Below are 21,384 nucleotides of genomic sequence, written 5' to 3' on the forward strand. Positions count from 1 at the left end.
TTACCAATTTCCTGAAAATTCTGTTACATTGAGGGAACAAGGATTATAATATAATCACCAGCTTATTCGTTACTACACATAAAAACCACCCACTTTGATTCTAAATCTCACAAACATCTAAATGGCAGAGTCTTGGCCCACCGCTGTTCACCCGATAGTCACCCCCACTGGTGTCGCTGCCATTTCTCCAACAAGTAGGTGCAGGAGATCATAATATACCACAGAAATTTTTTAATTTTTTTTTTAGGATTGAATTAGGTCAAGAACATTTATTTTAAAAACTTACCCAAAAATATATATATATATTTTTTTTAAACATGACATTAATATCGATTTTTTTTTTATATAACGGACGATAAATTCATGTGAAAGTCGAGACTTTTCCCTGACGGTTGCTCCTCGCGGCAGCCGCCGGCTAAACACTGAAGGGCCGTGAGCTGCTTGACTTTCCTTTCCCGGCAGATGCCCCTCTCTGCGTCCACCAATTGAGGGGTGCGGCTGGGATGCCTGCCCAGCAGTGACTGGCTACATGGCAGACACCTGGGGAGGGTGCAAAGATGCAGAGGGGCCGGCAGGTGGGTGGCTGCTGGAAGATTATTTTCCAGCAGCCACCAACTGGGCATTTCTGACTGGTCACATCAGCTGCGACCACATCAGGGAAAGTCTAGCCTGGCAGACGCATCTGATGCAAATGGTTAAGGCAGGCCTTTTCCCGATATAATTTAGGGTCAGGCTAAAAGTTCTTCTTTATGCCTTCCGGCACGTACTACAGGCGGAGGTTGGAGGCCGCCATTCAGTTGAAGGACCCCTCTATCATAAATAAGCCCAGACAGGTTTCTTTGTGCATCTCAGAAGCAAGATTTAAAGTGCTATGGCATCACAAATACAAAGTAATTGCATGGTGTTATCTTCTTCACAGGACTCCAGCAATGAGCCAGAGAGTGGTGAGACGTACAGACCGATAGGAAACATCTGACGTGGCTGCAAATATCAAGCACAACGACTGGGACTGGTGTTCTATATTCCCAGTCCTGGCTGCCTTGACACACAATGTGGGAACCTTGCAGCTAATAAACAGATAGGAGATATTGACGGTAGATGGGGGAGCAGGGATTGGAAGAGAGAAGTAGGTCATCTTTTGTGGTGTACAAATTCCACTTGAGAGAGATTATACATCTGTGCTGCTCGCAGATGAAATAGCCCATTGATAGCTAGAGGTGGATCGGCCTACCCTCTAGAATAAAGGTATGGCCTCGTGGTAGTCACGCCGGCCGAAAAACTTTTACCCAGCCACAAGAAAGCAAACACTGGGGGCGGAATTCAATTCATTCCAGCCCCTATCGCGCCCGACGGAGCTATTCTATTCTTGCTCCTGCCGGGCGCGATCAGCTGCCAAGCGCTACATTTCAGCTCGCAGCCCCAGGGGGATGAGAGCTGAAATGTGCGAAAAGTGACATGTTTGGGCGCCCAAACATCACTTTTCGCGATCGCGCCCAGCACTTTGGTCGGGTTTAGCTGCTTTACGCGGCTAAACCTGACCGCTATGGGCGCGATCAGCGCAAAGAATGGCAGCAATTGAATAGCGGCCCGCGATCTCCTGTCACTTTAGACGGGAGATCCGGACCGCGTAATCAATTGAATTCCGCCCACTGAGTGCATTCTCCTGCAGTGTGCGACCTGGAGTGAGGGGCAGCCGGTGATACACAGATCCAGTTCTTAGCATTGGGGTCTGTCCTCGCAAAATAAAACCAAGGCACAATTAATGAATTACTTTTATTTTTTTTAAATTAATTTGCATTTTTATTAACTCTTAAATGCTGTATTCTCTCACCTCCTGGGGAGACCGCAACACACTTGGCTATCAAAACTGTTGTTCATTTACTTACAAGCTTATTGTCAAAAAGGGGTGTGTTCTGCGGGTTTATAAACCTCGTAGCAGATTAAGTGCCCGGCGTAAAGTAGCGTGGAAACCGCTATGTCAGATGCCTCAGGATCAGACAGTAGGCGGACGCTAAGAGAGCGCCTGCAGTGTGCGCCGTACACGTCACTAATTCATTTCCAAACGGCAGACAAGGCAACTAAAATAATATTTACAGTGCTGCAAGATTGTCCTCAATGGGAGGGATACATTCTGAGTTATTAGTGCATTGCTCTGGCGTTTAAGGCGGATACAATACTTGGAGCCTCCTATTACTGGGGGTAGAGTTCTACGATCATTCCATGCCCCTAAATAAAGGGAAAAAAATAATGTACAATTATTACCGGTCACCACACAAGTACTGTAGCAAGGCAACAAAGGGGAACTTGATCATTACTGCAGACAATATTTAAAATAGGCTGTACGTGTAATGTGGAGTCACATGTTTATATATAGATACATACACACAGACATATATATGGGTGTGGCTTTTTTGTCTTACAAATGAAAGGTTATTAAAAGGTATAACAAGAGATATGGTAAGAACTTACCTTTGTTATCTCTGTTTCTACGAAGTCCATAGGGTCCACAGGGTTGACCTTGGGGTATAGGTTGGGAACCAAATCCGGGCACCACGCAGTTAAAGCTTTTAGCTCCCAGGATGCACTTGGGTCCACTCTCCCTATAACCCCGCCCCCCAGCCAGAGGCACCTCAGTTTGTAAGTAGCCAAAGGCCGGAGGAGGAGAGAAAAAGAGAGAGAAAACTGGAACACTCTAGAACCATACTCACAGAAAAAGGAGACGGGAAACCGGTGACCAGTAACACAGCCCATATGAAGCCAGGTGCGTCAGGGCGGGCGCCCTGTGGACCCTATGGACTTCGTAGAAACAGAGATAACAAAGGTAAGTTCTTCCCATATCTCTTGTTTTCTACTTCAGGGTCCATAGGGGGTCCACAGGGTTGACCTTGGGGATGTCCCAAAGCAGTTCAACCAAGGGTGGGGACGCTCCTGTGCTGAGAGGAGAATCCGTCGCCAAAAAGGAAGCATCCTGAGAGGCAAAGGAAACCAATGCCTAGAACCTTAAAAAGGTATGGACAGAAGACCACGTGGACACCTAGTAAGGCAAAACAGCCGAGGCGCCACAACGAGCCGCCCACAAGGGTTACATGGCCCGAGAAAAAAAACAAGCATCAACAACAGAAAGGCCTACCCCTGGGTAAGCCCCTGAGGAAGACATACGAGGCCATCCAGCCAACATTTAGTTATAGGCCGGCCATCCTTTCCTGTGAAAACTAGAAATCTCAGACCACCAATAAGGAGCCCGATTTCCGTAAGGAGCTTGAACGGATCACATAAATACAAAGAGGCCGGACCACAGTCAATGAGGCCACACCAGCCGAGAGGACTGGGGGCTGAATGGCTGTACCATAAGTTCCAGAATAATATGGAACCTAAAAACCACATTAAGAAGAAACACAGGGCGAGAGCAACTCACACCCTGACATGATGCCCTCCAAAAGAGGGAGCCACATGAGAACGCTCCCAAGTCAGACACTCTCCTGGTCAATATAAACACCCTGAGAGAAAGAGAGAGAGCCTAAGCAATAGACCATGTAATGGCTATCACAACCAGCGGTTCCATCGACTGTCCCCGGAGGGAACGAAGAACCACTACTAACTCCCAAGGAGTCCCTAGGGAGGACAAATGGAGGCATAAGCCAGAAAACACTCCAAAGGATGAACTGGATACCAGAGTGGAGCAATTCCATATCTTAACCATACCGACAGTGTAGAGATCCGCACTGTCAGGAAGGCCAGGCCGAGGATGAAACCCAAGCCAGCCGGCAGGAATGCCAGAATATCTGGAAATCCTGGACACCGGAGGATCATATCGACAGGTACGATACCGTAAGAATTACGTATGCCACAGTCTGTGGCAGAACCCAGCAAAGTCTGGCCTGTCTGCTCTAAACATCTCAATGAAGACAGAGCCAGGGAAGCCCTAGGACCACAGCAGGGGCGCAGTCATAGACAAACGATCCAGGTCCAGGGAAAAACAAGGACCCTGAGACAACAGGTCCAGATAGTGAAGCAGTAGGAACGGAGCATCGATGAGGAGACTCCGAAAATCCTAGTAGAAGGAAAGCCCCTCCGTCTTGAATTAAACTTCCGAAGACCTCGAGGAAGAAGGGAGACCGGAGGACACAGGTACACAAAGTGGAAGGACCACTTCACTGACAGAGTCACTGAAGGTAGCTTCAGTACTCCTAGAGCTGGACTGTAACACCGGTAGTGTGTGATAGAGTCAGAAGGCCATGAGGACCAATCACCTCAGGGAGGCCCCCTCTGCTCACCAGGAGTTGAAACCTCTATTGGAGAAGAGACTAGTCCCCAGGATGCATGTCGTGACGGCTGAGGAAGCCCGCTTCCCAATGGAGAGCTCCCGGAATGAACACTGCAGAGTTGGCCAGGAGAAGACCCTTGGACTATGTCAGAATGTATGACATTCCTGTCATTGCCACCGAACTACCAGTGTTGCCTAGTTGGAAGCCTCTGTTGTGACACTGTTGGACTGAACCTATGCAGGTTTACCGTGACATAAGGGTTAGGCCAGAGTGAAGGCCCAAGACAGCCGAAAGTTCCAACAAGTGGCAGGGCGGAAGCGGCAGACGTCCAGCTACCCCGAAATGAATGCGGACCAGACACTGTCTGCAGCAAAGAATACCCTGGACGAGATGGCCACAGCCACCCGGACAGAGACCGACTCGCCTCCGGAGAGAGCATCATCGTCCGAACAGCGATCCGATGGAAAAAAAAAAAAACTCGATCCATCTGGAGAAGAGTCAATTATGGCAAGGCCTGGAATGGAACTGATCACATTCCCCCCTCCCAAAAGGTAGACACTCTGGGAGACCGCGCATCACCAAGAGTAATGACATATGTCGACCGCGTAAACATCCGCACACTCCAAGTTGAAGAGCGGAGAGCTTGTCTTACGCCAGAAAAATTCTCAAATTCCTGAGAATCCAGCAGTGCTCTCAGATGAAGAATACTCTGTGAGGGATGCAGGGAGGACTTTTTCTCCGGTGACTAATTATCTGTGCCGAGAAAAAGCCACGGTTATCCTGACCCGGTGGTAAAGTACCTCGGTGATCCTGGTAAAAGCAGGAGGGCGTCCAGAGAAAGGAGCATTCGGATACACTGAACAGGTGAACCGTCAGAAAATCCGTAAAGCTGGTAAACCCCGGTGGAGTTAAGGACAGTCCCAAAAGGCAGAGCCCGAAACTTGCAAGTTTTGCTGTGGCACAGCAAACCTGAACCCCTGCTGATGAGAGGGCTCTGTATGTACCCGTAGGTACGTATCCTGAATACTCAGATATACCATAAAGTCCCCAGCTTCCAAACATCGGATGATGGAGCATGGTGGACTCCTCCTGAGTCCAAGCACCCTTAGTATCCGATTCAGGGATTTGAGACAGAGGATAGGCAAATGAGGACCAGTCGGCCACTGCCCCAGAAAGAAAGTAGAACAACCAGACCCTCGCTGAGATAGTGAGGCTGGCCGAAATAGCTCTGCTTACCGCAAAGGCTGTATAGCTTTCTGGGTTTGTAAGGCCCTGATCGGAAGAAGGGCCCATGTAACAACGCCTGTGAGGAGGCCGCCTGAGCAATGAGAGGCTGTTGAGAATCAGTATCTCACTCTGGAATCCCCCAGATGTAGACCTGCCCCGTCAGGCTGAAGGTTTATCCTCCGGCGTAGAAGCAGGGCTGTCCAGAAGTCCAGGACAGCTTGGTACTAGATATGGTGGCCCCCGTGGAGGCAAACAGCCTAGGAAAAAACAGGCCTTTAGGCTGACCCTGAGGACAAAAAGACTTAACAGAGTTAGTCCGAATGTAGTGGGAGTAGCTAAAGACGGCATCTCTCCATTAGTGATACTGCCAATGATGCAACAATCTTGTCAAGGCCGGACCAAACAAGATCTTCCCCATGGTAGGAGACTGCACCTCTGCTTTCCCATAACGTAGCCATAGGGTATTGCGGCGGATACAGACCCAGCCGAAACCCTGAAAGTTAGAAGACCGGCATCCAATGTAGGTAATCCCACATATGACAACTGCATATTTTATGTGAGCGGCAAAAGACATTTGAATCCCAGACGTGTTGAAGGGGAAAAACATTACAAATGCATCAGCCCAGTATGCAACAGTATTAACCAACCATGCGATGGCCATGGTAGGACGGGCAACAGGCCCTGAAAACGAGTACATTGATTTCATGTAAACTTACCACCTATGGATCCGTAAAATCCGTCCAGGCCGGGATGGGAGGCATATTAATGCCTGTAACCCGACGATTAACATACAAATCCACCCCAGAAGGAGATTTCTATTACTTGTGAGGACCCTCAGGGAATGGGAAACAGGAGGCCTTTGTGATCCCTCGTACCTTGCGACAGCCAGACTCCCGCTATGAGATCCACCCGCTGGGCAGAAAACGGGAGATGTATGATACAGGATCGACATTCTCTATATCCAGAATGAACCTGGCTACCAGCCCCAAAGCAGGAATAATAATACTTGAAATCGGCTCCCCCCATGTGAGGGGGAAAGAGCCGAATACACCCTCCATTTCACGGCAGAGCCACTGGGAAGTAACCACAGGGCGTATATCACGCCATTTAGTATTTCGTAGAAAACGACATCCACCAGGGTGGCCGTTGTGGTAATCCCTGCAAGGGGAATGACAGACCGATGTGGTACCGGAGGTAATTCATGTACTGTGAAAAACCCCGGCAGGGAGCGATAGTCTGTGACACAGGGGTAAAGCGCAAGTAATTGCGAGATACCCCGAGTTGAAAAGGGCAGTATGGTGAAGTAACCACAAGCGAGTTACGACAATGGGGCCCGCCCGGCGATCCTCAAAGGAGAGGATACTGAGAAATAAACCGCCCAAAGGGGTCGTGCAAGGGGCCCGGCACCAGATGGCGCCGCATACAAAACCTTTCTGAGTCAAATCCTCCGCACTACTACCTGCAGGCTATGACTTGCAGGATAGCAATAATGGGTGCAGTATCGTGCGCAATCTCCTGGTCAGATATATTTGACTATCTTGACGGAAATATTAAGCAGCGCCATACCGGTCCTGACTGACACTAAGATTAGCTGCAGGGACCCATTATCAGCGTATGCAACACACAGTTCCATCTAAAATATGGCAACGTGCAGCACGCAACAGTATGTGACAAACCTCACAAATATTAACAAGTATATATATGTGAGGTCTCAGAACCACCCTAGGTACACCGGTATTAGGGCAGATAAAGAAAAGGGATAGATATACACTGACAGGTGAGAAAAGCAGACAGTCAGCACTAGCATAAGTCACATACAATGCAGAAAAATATATATACATACATAAGCATGACATATAATATACTGCACAATGTCGCTACATTCAACTGCCCAGATTCAGTGTCTGGGAAGGCTATAGCGCTGTGTACACTCACCCACAATGGCCAGGTACGCAGGGGGACTGGGCTCACTGACATCTTAAGAGCTCTGCAGCACCACCGAGAGATAATGGCCGCTGGAGACCTCAGAAGAAGCGTGGCCCGCGGAGGAAGCAGCTCAGCGACGCCAGACTGCGTGTTGAAAGACGCGCTGAGCTGAGGGGAGGAGCCGCTAGACAGGGAAGGCTTCCTCCCCTGGCTAGCAATTAACCTCCCGGGATGTCGGCTCCCGCTGCCGCTATAATCCCTGGTGGGCTAGTGGACACGCGGGGTATGCCTCCATGGAGGGGGAGCCCGCCGCCACCGCTAGCGCCTCCGGTCTGTCCCCAGAGACATAAGGCTGCATACACACGTGGATCACCGCAAGCGTTGACCACGCGACTTACCTGTCCCCGTCGATCCGGCAGCAGCCTAGGGATTCCTCCAGAGTCCGGCTAGTACAGACTCTGGGGTCCCGCTGCGATCCCCAGATCTGTACTGGCGTCGCAGCGCCGGCGGGGTGTAGGAGCGGCAGCTTAGACGTCCATTGGACAGTCTCACGCTGCCGCTCTGAAGAGTAGTAAAAAATAATAAAACTCTTTTTTTTTTTTTAAATAAATTTTAAGCTTAGGGGCTGCTAATCAGCTCCCCACTGCACTAACGGTGACCCGACTCCGGCCGGGCACCAACTTAAACTGAGGTGCCTCTGGCTGGGGGGCGGGGTTATAGGGAGAGTGGACCCAAGTGCATCCTGGGAGCTAAAAGCTTTAACTGCGTGGTGCCCGGATTTGGTTCCCAACCTATACCCCAAGGTCAACCCTGTGGACCCCCTATGGACCCTGAAGTAGAAATAAGGTTTCCCTGTTACCTACATACAGTACAATGGGCATTTTGCAGGTAGAACAATACGTATTTAGCTGTACAATACGGGACCTGGTACATTAGGACCTGGTGACGTCTCTGTCATACATGAAGTGCCAGTTCTTAGTGAATTGCTTTATGAGGTCAGGTTATTGTAGGATTCTTAGTCCAGTTTTGTTTCTCTCCAGTTTGTAATTCCCTTATCTGAAGATGTGATAACCTCTCCAGCATCATATGATTTGTATGATGTGTGTTATATTATGCGTAGACAAAACAAGGTGATACTACTACACGGATCCTATAGACCGGTGCCGAGGAGCGTAACATAGGTGACAGCAGCCGCCGCCAACGTAATGCGAGAAAGGTTCCTTAGAGCCGTATTCAATTTGAGTGGACCCGCGATACTTTTTCGTCTCCCAGGACTTTTTCCTACTTCGCCTGTTTTTCAGGCGGAAAAGTATCGCCCGCGTATCACTGTATTCAATTTGAAAAGTAGGCGAAAACGGACCCGGCGAAACTTAAACAAGCGGAAAGTACTGTCAGATTTGGGGAAATCAGCCTGATACCCCCCAAAAGATGCTCTGACATGGGGGTTAGCTATGGTACCCCCCGATTTGGCTTGCTGAAGGTATTTGGTGTTTTTAAACGGGCTCAATAGCTGCTAAAACAAGAGATATGGTAAGAACTTACCTTTGTTATCTCTGTTTCTACGAAGTCCATAGGGTCCACAGGGTTGACCTTGGGGTTATAGCTGGAACAGGATCCATGGGCACCACACAGTTAAGCTTTTAGCTCCCAGGATGCACTTGGGTCCTCCTCTATACCCCGCCCCCGAGCCACAGGCACCTCAGTTGGTAAGCAGCCTAGGCCGGAGGAGAATATGGAACAGAGAGAAGGAAGACTGGAACACACAAGAAACCATACTCACAGCAATAGGAGACGGAAAACCGGTGACCAGCCACACAGCCCATTTGAAGCCAGGTGCGTCAGGGCGGGCGCCCTGTGGACCCTATGGACTTCGTAGAAACAGAGATAACAAAGGTAAGTTCTTACCATATCTCTTGTTTTCTACTTCAGGGTCCACAGGGTTGACCTTGGGGATGTCCCAAAGCAGTTCAACTAAGGGCGGGGACGCTCCTGTGCTGAAAGGAGCACCCGGCGCCCAAAGGAAGCATCCTGAGAGGCGAAGGTGTCAAACGCATAGAACCTCAAAAACGTTTGAATTGAAGACCAAGTGGCCGCCCTACACAGCTGAACAGCAGAAGCGCCACGTCTAGCAGCCCAAGAGGGACCCACAGAACGAGTGGAATGAGCCTTAACAGAGGCTGGCACAGGTAAGCCCTCCTGTGCATAAGCCTCACAAATAACGGAACGAAGCCAACGGGCTAACGTTTGTTTGTTGGCAGGCCAACCCCTCTTGTGAAAACCAAAGAGGATAAACAAGGAATCAGACTTCCTAACCGAAGCCGTCCGGTCTACATAAATTCTAAGCGCCCGGACCACATCTAAGGAAGTCTCACCAGCTGAAAGATCAGGGGACTGAAAAGCTGGCACAACAAGTTCCTGATTAATATGGAACTTCGAGACCACTTTGGGCAAAAACACAGGACGAGTGCGGAGCACCGCTCTGTCCTGGTGAAAAATCAGGAAAGGAGGGCGACAGGAAAGCGCCCCCAATTCAGACACCCTCCTGGCCGAAGCAATTGCCAGGAGAAAAACCGTCTTAAATGTCAGCCACTTGAGCTCCACCGCCTCAAGAGGCTCAAACGGAGGACCCTGCAGGACCCGTAGCACCACCGCCAAGTCCCAAGGAGCCACAGGAGGCACAAAGGGAGGCTGGATCCTGAGAACACCTTGGAAAAAGGTGTGAACGTCTGGTAGTATTGCAATCCGCCGTTGAAACCACACGGACAAGGCGGACACATGAACCTTCAGAGATGCAAGGCGTAAGCCGAGATCCAATCCTGACTGAAGAAATTCCAAGATCCTAGAAACTCGGAACACCTGAGGATCATAAAGTCTGGACTCACACCACTGAAAGTAAGTGTGCCACACTCTGTGATAAATCCGTGCTGAAGCAGGCTTGCGTGCCCTGAGCATCGTACCAATAACCGAACTGGAGAAGCCCCGAGACCTCAAGACGGCTGTCTCAAGAGCCACGCCGTCAAAGACAGCCGACCCAGATCCGGGTAAAGGCAGGGCCCCTGAGACAACAGGTCCCGACGTTGAGGAAGAAGGTACGGAGCGTCGATGGAGAGGCTCCTCAGATCGGAGTACCAAGGACGTCTGGGCCACGCCGGAGCTACCAGCACGAGCATGCCGCCGTCCTGCTTGAATTTCCGCAGAACCCGAGGAAGCAGGGATATCGGAGGAAACAGATACGCCAGGTGAAACGTCCATGTCACCGACAGCGCGTCCACCAGACTTGCACCTGCGTCTCTTGTCCTTGACCCGTAAACGGGCAACTTGTGATTGTGACGGGAGGCCATCAAGTCCAGCTCCGGCAGTCCCCACCTGTCCACGAGTAGCTGAAACACCTCTGGGTGAAGCGACCATTCCCCGGGATGCACGTCGTGACGGCTGAGGAAGTCCGCCTCCCAATTGAGGACTCCGGGGATGAAGACCGCCGAGATCGCTGGAATGTGACCCTCCGCCCAAGACAGGATACGAGACACCTCCGACATCGCTGCCTGACTGTGAGTTCCGCCTTGGTGATTGATATACGCCACCGTGGTGGCGTTGTCGGACTGCACCTGTACCGCCCTTCCGTGAAGAGCGGGGCCGGACGACTGCAGGGCCTTGTATACTGCCCGCAGTTCCAGGATGTTGATGGGGAGAAGTGCTTCTTCCGCTGACCAACGACCCTGAAGCGACAAAGAGCCGGTCACTGCCCCCCAACCCCGGAGACTGGCATCAGTCGTGAGCAGGACCCAGTCCGGGATCCAAAATGGGCGCCCCTCGACCAGATGAGCTGTCTGAAGCCACCAAGCCAAAGATAGCCGAACGTCCGGAGACAACACCAGCACCTGAGAGCGGATCCGGTGAGGTAACCCGTTCCATTCTGATAGAATCAGCCCCTGCAGGGGCCGGGAATGGAACTGGGCAAATTCCACCATGTCGAATGTCGACACCATGGACCCCAGAACTCTCATAGCCGAATGGACCGACAGGCGGCAACGGCTCAGGCAACTGCGTATCCGCAGCTGTAGTGAGGCGACCTTCTCCGGAGTCAGGAAGATCCTTTGCTGACGCGAATCCAGCAGGGCTCCCAAATGAACCATCCGCTGTGATGGAATCAGAGAGGACTTTTTCCAATTTATCAACCACCCGTGTGCTTGCAGGCAAGCGATCGTCAGGTGGAGATGTTGAAGCAGTACCTCCGGGGAGCTCGCCAGCAACAGGAGGTCGTCCAGGTACGGCAGTAGCCGTACATTCTGGTTCCGAAGATGTGCGGCCATGACCGCCATAATCTTCGTGAACACCCTCGGTGCCGTGGAGAGACCAAAGGGTAGCGCCCGGAACTGATAGTGGTGTTGAAGGATAGCGAACCTCAGATACCGCTGGTGTGAAGATGCTATCGGAACATGGAGGTAGGCGTCCTGGATGTCCAGGGACACCATGTAATCCCCCGGTTCCATCGCCAGAATGATGGAACGTAACGTTTCCATCCTGAACTTGGGAACTCTGAGGAATTTGTTCAGAGACTTCAAGTTGAGGATAGGGCGATGAGAACCATTGGGTTTCTGCACCAGAAACAGAGACGAATAATACCCCATCCCTCGTTGTGATAGAGGAACGGGAACAATGACCCCTGCTTTCAGCAAGGACTCTATAGCCTCCTGAACCTGTACCGCCTTGGTCTTGTTCTGAGAAGGACTTGTGCAGAAAAACTGGTGGGGTGGTCTGTGCCGAAAAGACAGGGCGTACCCCTGGGAGACCACTTCTCGAACCCAGGCATCCGTGGTGGTATTGTGCCAGCACTGGGCAAATAGAAGAAGTCGGCCTCCCACTCTGAGGTCCCCCAGAGGGAGGCCCGTCCCATCAGGCCGCAGGTTTATCTTCCTGCTTGGAAGAAGGGCGCCGAGCACTCCAGGCTTGCTTCTTGGGTTTAGAGGCCGTCTTACTCGCAGACTGTCTCGGGAAGGACTGACCTTTCGCCTTACCCTGAACCCGAAAGGAACGAAAAGCCGAACTCCGAACCTTAGCAGGCAGTGCCGCCGAAGGGAGGAAGGCCGACTTGGATTTAGCCAGGGTGTCCACTATTTTGTCCAAGTCCGGACCAAATAGTAATTCCCCATTGAAAGGTAAGGCCTCCAGACCTTTCTTTGAATCAGAGTCCGCTCTCCAGGACCGCAACCATAAGGATCGGCGGGCAGACACCGCTGCAGCCGATACCCGCGAGGTCAGCAGACTAGCATCTAAAGAAGCTTCTCCAATGTAAGAAGCGGCGTCCCTCATTTGTCCCAACAACGCCCGCTGGACATCCGGTGCGTCGTCCGGGAAGGTATCTTCCAATGCATTGGCCCACCCCTCAATGGCCTTGGCCACCCAGGAAATGGCCATGGACGGTCGGGCCACCGCCCCGGAGAGGGAGTAAATAGACTTTAAGCAAGTCTCAACTTTCCTGTCCGTGGGATCCTTCAGCGAGGATATCGACGGTAATGGTAAGGTGGCGCCCCGAGTTAAACGGGTGACATGGGAATCCACCGCCGGTGGAGTTTCCCATTTTTTACAATGTGCCTCAGGGAAGGGGTAATTAGAAGCCAACCGCTTCTGAGGAAGGAATCTCTTACTGGGCGCCTGCCAAGCTACCGCCATATGATCCGTCAACTGATCCGACAGGGGAAACACCGCAGAAGCCACCTTAGTTTTTTTGAAACTAGGAAACTTCGACCTAGGAACCGGTGCCTCATCCTCTATAAGAAGAATAGCTCGCACCGCCCTAACTAGTGCTCGCACATTAATGGACGACTTGGTATCCATTTCCTGGACCGAGGCGTCCGAGTCCGTGTCATCAGGGACCTCCCCATCATCTGCGGAACCCTCTGAGTCCGATACCTGAGCAGCCCATGTCATGAGTGGGCGTTTAGAAATCCTAGAAGGCATGTCAGTCTGCAACATTGACTGAAAAGCCGAGGAAGCGGCCGCCAAATTTTGCACGGAGTTGGAGAGCACATCCACCCATGGTGGAGGCGTCGCCATAGGGGCCTGAAAAGGTACCACAGGCTGCTGCGGCACAGGGGAAGCCTGTATATACATAGGCAACCCCGCATAGGGACCAACTGATTGAGACCCAGGAGGACTCCGCAATAACTGCGGGACACCCGGGGAATGGGGGATGGTCGGCTGGGGCACCGCCCTAGTAGGGAGAGCAGTCGGGACCGACAGACGGTCCGCAATAGACACCAGCACTTGAGAAAACATCGCCCACGGTGGTTCCTGCGCCAGAGAAGGTCTGGATGGACCAGGAGCCACCTGGCATCGACTACACAGGCCATTCTGTGACAAATCCTCCCTATCTACTCCTGCAGAACAGCGTCCGCAGGAGGCCAACACCGGAGCCACTGAGCGCTCAACCTCCTCGTCTGACATGACAGAATATATTATATATCTGGCACCAGGGTAGAAGTAAAACGCACTCACCGGTGTGCTGAACAACAGCCCACAATATGGCACTGAGTAGCACACAACTGTATGTGACGGACCTCACAAATACGTGATCTATATAAGTGAGGTCAGTAGAAACGCCCCTCCCCCACACACCTGCAGGGCTTGTAGGAGAAGTAAAGGGATAGGTATAAGCTGACAGTAAGCGGAAAATAAGCACAGACAGGCAGCACTAGCAAAAAGTCACATACCATGCAGGAAGATATACTCACTGCACCTTTACACTACAATCAACCTGCCCAGATTTAGTGTCTGGGAGGGCTATAGTGCTGTGTACGCTGTCCTTAATCAGGGGAGAGGTACACAGGGGGACCGGTCCGCGTGCTCCCTGAGATCTGCGCTGCCACTGGGAAAATGGCCGCTGGAGACCTCAGAGGAGGAGTGGCCGAGGAATCTGCAGCTCAGCGACGCCAGACTACGTGCTGAAAGGCGCGCTGAGCTGAGGGGAGGAGCCGCTGACAGGGAAGGCTTCCTCCCCTGGCTGGCCATAATCCCAGGGATGCTGGCTTCCCGCTTGCCGGTTATCCCTGGTGGTCTAGTGGTCCCACGGGTTATGGGGGGGCCCGCCGCCACTGCCAGCAGCCTCCGGTCTGTCCCCAGGACCGGAGGCTAAAGGACTGCATTTAAGGCATTCCGCGCGCCGCCGCTAGCCAGCGACGCGCGGCTTACCTGAATCCCCGGCGACTCCGGCAGCAGTCCTGGGAGGTAGACAGAGTCCGGCTAGTATGGACTCTGTCCTCCCGCCGCGATCCCCAGATCAGTACTGGCGTCGCGGCGCCAGTCGGGGATCAGAGCGGCAGCGTGGGCGTCTGTACAGACAGCCCTTCGCTGCCGTCTGTAGTAAAAAGAGAAACTAAAATAAATAAAATCTAACTTAAAATAAAAAGCTTCTGGGGGCTGCTCCTGCAGCTCCCCTGCGCGGTGACCGACTCTGGCCGGGCACCAGCTTACACTGAGGTGCCTGTGGCTCGGGGGCGGGGTATAGAGGAGGACCCAAGTGCATCCTGGGAGCTAAAAGCTTAACTGTGTGGTGCCCATGGATCCTGTTCCAGCTATAACCCCAAGGTCAACCCTGTGGACCCTATGGACCCTGAAGTAGAAATAGCGTTTTTCTATATGTGGTGCAGAATAGTATTCAGGAGGGTTTTTTGCAGAAAATAATTTGCGCCAGCCAATTTAGGGTACTTGAAAATGGGGGTCAGCATATTTTAAAGTTGGTAAAGTTAAGTTTAAAAAACCATGAAAAATCCACCAGCCGCAAACACCTGCAATGTAAAAAAAACCACATGGGGCATACTTGGGGCATACTTGGGGACCCCCCCAGAGTCAAGTTCGCTAGTTTTTTACTTTATCCCCCAACTTTATTTTTTTCGCCCCCAAATTCAAAGTGATTTTTGGGGTGTTAAGTCTTTTTTTTTTTTAAATGTTGACACAGTTTCCCTTTGGGGGACTGTCTGAAGGCTGCACGGGGGTTCCCGCAACGTTGCACCCCAAAACCCCAATTCTGCACTTTTTTCCGCCTTCTATTCATAGGCAAAACTTTTCCGCCTATTACATTGCGTTCACTTCCCGCCTAGGCGAAAAGTCTTCCAAATTGAATACGGAGTAAAACCAAAACAGGCGAAAATGACGTCATCGGCGAAAAGTTTCCGCCAAAAACACGCGAAAACGGCTTTTCGCCTCAAATTGAATACGGGCCTTAATCGCTAAATCTATAACCATGCAGCAGCAAGAGCCCCATACATGGAGGACTCAGAGCCCAGGGAGAGGGGGCAGCAGGTGGCGCTAGTGAGGGTTATTTATTACTGCAGGACACAAGGGCCAGTCACAGGCACTCAGTTACAGTGTTAGAGGAACTGCAGACATAAGCCATGCGGTGTACTGGAGACCATTACAGAGCTATACTGGGGATGACATGTACACCGTTATACCAGTTCTCACACACACAGTAACACGGCTAACTTACAAAGCGTGTTCTTGGCAAATGGATATTCTTAGCACACTAAGTAAAGGTTATCATTAGAGGCAGTGTCCCTGCAAAGCGTTGGGCACAGCGGAAGGGAAATCTGGTGTATAACCGCTCTCACCTGTCCTCCAGCGGCACAGGCCGCCACCAGCCCGTACTGCCCTCCCTCTTTCTTCAGCCGGTGAGCTGCAGCCATGACCAGGCGACAGCCCGTAGCTCCAAATGGGTGACCCAGCGACAGGGATCCTCCCCAATTATTAAACTTCTCCAGGGGAGGGGCGCCCACCTGAGAGACAAAACAGTTTCCACGTGTTACCTTCACTTAATAACGGATGTAACACAGAGTACAGTAGTGATGTCCGATCAGTAGGTATCGGAACATCCGGCCGGCTCAGTCACCTTATTCTTCCGTCCCATGTAGTTCTGTGCAAACCAGTCAGACTCCATAGCTTTCAGATTGGCCATGATCTGCCCCTGTGTAAGCGGAAGACAGAACAGAGACTGGATTAGAAGACAAATGCTCCGTTTTCCATCACGCACCTCCATGTCCAAAGACGGTGCGTTACTGAGCAGCATGACTGGGGGTGTACAATGCAGTACTAGGTATATGCCGCATTCCTCCCCATAATCCCTCCTGGGTGGGCTGCGGATCTAGGACAATGACTGTTCCAGCAAATTCTAACAATGAAATAAAACACAGCAGGGGGCCAGGTGAGACATCACGTGGGGCCCCCATCCGGTGGCCCCCAATCGCACTTACTTTCTGCTTTGTTATGTAGCACTGACTAAAACAGACCAGAAGTAGCCGGCTTCCACATCACGTGACTTCCGCTAGCCAATGTGGGGAAGCTCGCAGCAAACGGAGGTGTGGGGGGTGCAATGTGATGGGCTAATGGGGGAGTTTCAGAGCTCATGCGGGCGCATTGTGTACGGCAAGTCTGGGTCTGATGGCATGTACAGATGTGTCCTCCATCTATACACCATACGATGGGAGTCGCCCAGCGTGACTGAAGGTGCCCATATATACAATGCGATATAGCAGCAGATCCGACGGATTGGTACGATATCGCTGCTATATCGTACCGTGTGTGTGGCATATCATCGGCCAGTGCGCGCTCCCGTGGGGTCGTAAATCACACCTTCAGATCTTACTGCAGGTTCGCTTGATCTGGGGATGCGATGTATGATCCCATGCAGTTCCGTGTGTGGGGAACGCCCGATATGTCGGACGTCGGATCCCCCATCGCGTTGTAAGGTGCATATCGCACCCTGCATGGGCACCATGAGACACTCCGAGAAGTGTAGCGACCCGAAGTTTTCTTTACAGTCTGCATCTTATTCGCATCACAGACGCAGTAAAACACCCGTCAGTGTGCCAGAGACGCCAGGCTGCGACTTTAACCGCACAAGAATTCGTTTGAAAACATGTACAAAGTGGCAGATAAAGCAAAACCACGGCATCATATACAGATTCAGTCCTACACAGATGTACAAACATTGCACATCAAAAGGATTGGTGTAAGCCAGCAAACAAATAGACGTGACCCCATCACCAGAGTCCACCACAACGCCAGTCAGCAAATCGTGTGCATACACTGTAAGAACAACCTGTACTGCAACACAAACACCTGAAATCTGCAACACCGCAAACATAACCTCAACTATTTTCTCTGACTTTGGTTGGGTACATCGGGGGCTCTGTCAGTGTCACAGCAGCTGACACTAACTTAGTGTTTACATGCAGATACACCCGCAGTCACACACAGAGTATAGGCATGCAGATACACCCGCAGCGCCACACACAGAATATAGGCATGCAGATACAGCCGCAGTCACACACACAGAATATAGGCATGCAGATACACCCGCAGTCACACACACAGAATATAGGCATGCAGATACACCCGCAGTCACACACACAGAATATAGGCATGCAGATACACCCACAGTCACACACAGGATATAGACATACAGATACACCCGCAGTCACACACAGAATATAGGCATGCAGATACAGCCGCAGTCACACACAGAATATAGGCATGCAGATACAGCCGCAGTCACACATGGAGTATAGTCATACAGGTACACCCGCAGTCACACACAGAATATAGGCATACAGATACACCCGCAGTCACACATGGAGTACAGTCATACAGGTACACCCGCAGTCACACACAGAATATAGGCATGCAGATACAGCCGCAGTCACACACACAGAATATAGGCATGCAGATACACCCGCAGTCACACATGGAGTATAGTCATACAGGTACACCCGCAGTCACACACAGAATATAGGCATACAGATACACCCGCAGTCACACACACACAGAATATAGGCATACAGATACACCCGCAGTCACACACAGAATACAGGCATGCAGATACACCCGCAGTCTCACACAGAATACAGGCATGCAGATACACCCGCAGTCACACACAGAATACAGGCATGCAGATACACCCGCAGTCACACACAGAATATAGGTATGCAGATACACCCGCAGTCACACACAGAATATAGGTATGCAGATACAGCCGCAGTCACACACAGAATATAGGCATGCAGATACACCCGCAGTCACACACAGAATACAGGCATGCAGATACACCCGCAGTCACACACAGAATACAGGCATGCAGATACAGCCGCAGTCACACACAGAATATAGGCATGCAGATACAGCCGCAGTCACACACAGAATATAGGCATGCAGATACAGCCGCAGTCACACACAGAATACAGGCATGCAGATACACCCGCAGTCACACACAGAATATAGGTATGCCGTATATCATTTTACTTAGCAGTAGCTGCTCGTGCATTCTATGCGAATAACTCGTACTGGAAGGTCAAAAGTTGCACATAAAGATGCTCGGTGCTACCGAGTCACAGGGCGCACACTTATTGTGTAACGCGACTTGTAGCAGACAGAGAATAGATGTATGTGGACACATCTGTACAAAAATCATAGGCTGGCAACCAGATGTGCTATTTGTGCACTCCAGGGCTCTCCCAGCACTCACTTCAGTGCTATAATGTTACTAATAACGTAACACAGGGCATGGGGATAGACAGAATGACATGCACATCTCTATCAACACAGATAGAGGAGGTAAGACTCCAGGTGCTCCCCAGGGGAAGTGGTGACCTAATGTGAGACCCGCAGTGCGCTACGCTTTGTGTGCAGATGCCAGGCAGGAACTGCACTAATCCAGCAACACTACTACACACCCGCGGCCAGGACTGTCCCTGTCCCCACTGCTGCACCTCCGTTCCCTGGTCACTTACTCCCTAAACATCTGTACAGGAGCTGTGTGATATGACATTTACACAGCACAGGCTGGACAATCAGTACATAACGTAAGACACCTTCCACACCTCATTATTAATGTTAGGTCTCGTCCGGTGACCAGGAGGAATACATGGAAATAGGTTATAGAGAGGAATATGTAAAGTGTTCATCTTACAGCGAAGGCCTCGTGGAACTCAAAGACGTCAATGTCGGCCAGGGTCAGGCCGGCCCTCTCCAGCACTTTGGGTGTAGCATAGGTCGGGCTGAAATATAAATACATTGGTTACAGTCGGCCCCTTTCCAACACAGACAGGGAAGAACAGAACGGTCATCTATTAGGAACATCAGAAAGATTGCTGCCCGTGTAAAGAACAATTAAATCTTTCCTGACCTATCGACATTAATTTGTAAAAAAAACAAAAAACAAAAGAAAAACAAGAGATATGGTAAGAACTTACCTTTGTTATCTCTGTTTCTACGAAGTCCATAGGGTCCACAGGGTTGACCTTGGGGTATAGGTTGGGAACCAAATCCGGGCACCACGCAGTTAAAGCTTTTAGCTCCCAGGATGCACTGGGTCCACTCTCCCTATAACCCCACCCCCAAGCCAGAGGCACCTCAGTTTGTAAGTAGCCAAAGGCCGGAGGAGGAGAGAAAAAGAGAGAGAAAACTGGAACACTCAATAACCATACTCACCGAAATGGGAGACGGAAAACCGGTGACCAGCCACACAGCCCATATGAAGCCAGGTGCGTCAGGGCGGGCGCCCTGTGGACCCTATGGACTTCGTAGAAACAGAGATAACAAAGGTAAGTTCTTACCATATCTCTTGTTTTCTACTTCAGGGTCCATAGGGGGTCCACAGGGTTGACCTTGGGGATGTCCCAAAGCAGTTCAACCAAGGGTGGGGACGCTCCTGTGCTGAGAGGAGAATCCGTCGCCAAAAAGGAAGCATCCTGAGAGGCAAAGGAAACCAATGCCTAGAACTTTAAAAAGGTGTGGACAGAAGACCACGTGGCCACCTAGTAAGGCAAAACAGCCGAGGCGCCACAGCGAGCCGCACACGAGGGTCACATGGCCCGAGAAAAAACAAGCATCAACAACAGGAAGGCCTACCCATGGGTAGGCCCCTGAGGAAGACCTACGAGGCCATCCAAGTCAACATTTGGTTATAGGCCGGCCATCCTTTCCTGTGAAAACCAGAAATCTCAGACCACCAATAAGGAGTCCGATTTCCGTAAGGAACCTGAACGGATCACATAAATCCAAAGAGGCCAGACCACAGTCAATGAGGCCACACCAGCCGAGAGGACTGGGGACAGAATGGCCGTACCATAAGTTCCAGAATAATATGGAACCTGAAAACCACTAAGAAGAAACACAGGGCGAGAGCAACTCCCACCCTGACATGATGCCCTCCAGAAGAGGGAGCCACATGAGAACGCTCCCAATTCAGACACTCTCCTGGTTGATATAAACACCCTGAGAGAAAGAGAGAGCCTAAGCAATAGACCATGTAATGGCTATCACAACCAGCGGTTCCATTGACTGTCCCCGGAGGTAACGAAGAACCACTACTTACTCCCAAGGAGTCCCTAGGGAGGACAAATGGAGGCATAATCAAGAAAACACTCCAAAGGATGAACTGGTAACCAGAGTGAAGCAATTCCATATCTTAACCATACTGACAGTGTAGAGATCCGCACTGTCAGGAAGACCAGGCCAAGTGTGAAACCCAAGCCAGCCGGAAGGAATGCCAGAATATCTGGAAATCCTGGACACCAGAGGATCATATCGACAGGTACAATACCATAAGATTTATGGCTGCCACAGTTTGTGGTAGGTCCCAGCCAAAGCTGATCCATGTGCTCTAATCATTCCAACGATGACAAAGCCAGGGAAGCCGTAAGACCACTGTAAGGACACAGTCAAAGACAAACGACCCAGGTCCAAGGCAAAACCAAGGACCCTGAGACAACAGGTCCGGGCAGTGAAGCATCAGGGATGGAGTATCGATGTAGAGACTCCGAAGATCCAAGTACCCCTGACATCTGGGGCAATCAGGAGCCACCAGCAGGAAAGCATCTCCGTCTCGATTGAAAACACTTCCAAAGACCTCGAGGAAGAAGGGAGACCGGAGAACACAGGTACACAAAGTGGAAGGACCACTTCACCGACAAAG

At 51.1% G+C, this 21,384-nt stretch overlaps 2 protein-coding genes across 2 annotated transcripts in view; one reads left to right on the forward strand and one right to left on the reverse strand.

The window, feature by feature from the left end:
* LOC148513554 (adhesion G protein-coupled receptor F3-like) overlaps nucleotides 1–976 on the forward strand; it is an 83,639-nt gene extending 82,663 nt beyond the window's left edge. Inside the window, exon 12 of the mRNA XM_088481739.1 lies at nucleotides 920–976. Within this exon, the coding sequence (XP_088337865.1) occupies nucleotides 920–976 (57 nt within the window). The remainder of the gene's footprint in view (nucleotides 1–919) is intronic.
* Nucleotides 977–1,759: 783 nt separating this feature from the next.
* The window catches only part of HADHB (hydroxyacyl-CoA dehydrogenase trifunctional multienzyme complex subunit beta), a 67,617-nt gene continuing 47,992 nt past the window's right edge, over nucleotides 1,760–21,384 (reverse strand). Inside the window, exons 13-16 of the mRNA XM_088481720.1 lie at nucleotides 19,378–19,465; nucleotides 16,303–16,377; nucleotides 16,025–16,189; nucleotides 1,760–2,226 (exon numbers count right to left, since the gene is read on the reverse strand). Of these exons, the coding sequence (XP_088337846.1) occupies nucleotides 2,191–2,226; nucleotides 16,025–16,189; nucleotides 16,303–16,377; nucleotides 19,378–19,465 (364 nt within the window). The 3' untranslated portion in view covers nucleotides 1,760–2,190. The remainder of the gene's footprint in view (nucleotides 2,227–16,024; nucleotides 16,190–16,302; nucleotides 16,378–19,377; nucleotides 19,466–21,384) is intronic.

This window comes from Taudactylus pleione, unplaced genomic scaffold, assembly GCF_031769625.1.
Source record: "Taudactylus pleione unplaced genomic scaffold, aTauple2 ptg000277l, whole genome shotgun sequence".
Lineage (NCBI taxonomy): Eukaryota > Metazoa > Chordata > Amphibia > Anura > Myobatrachidae > Taudactylus > Taudactylus pleione.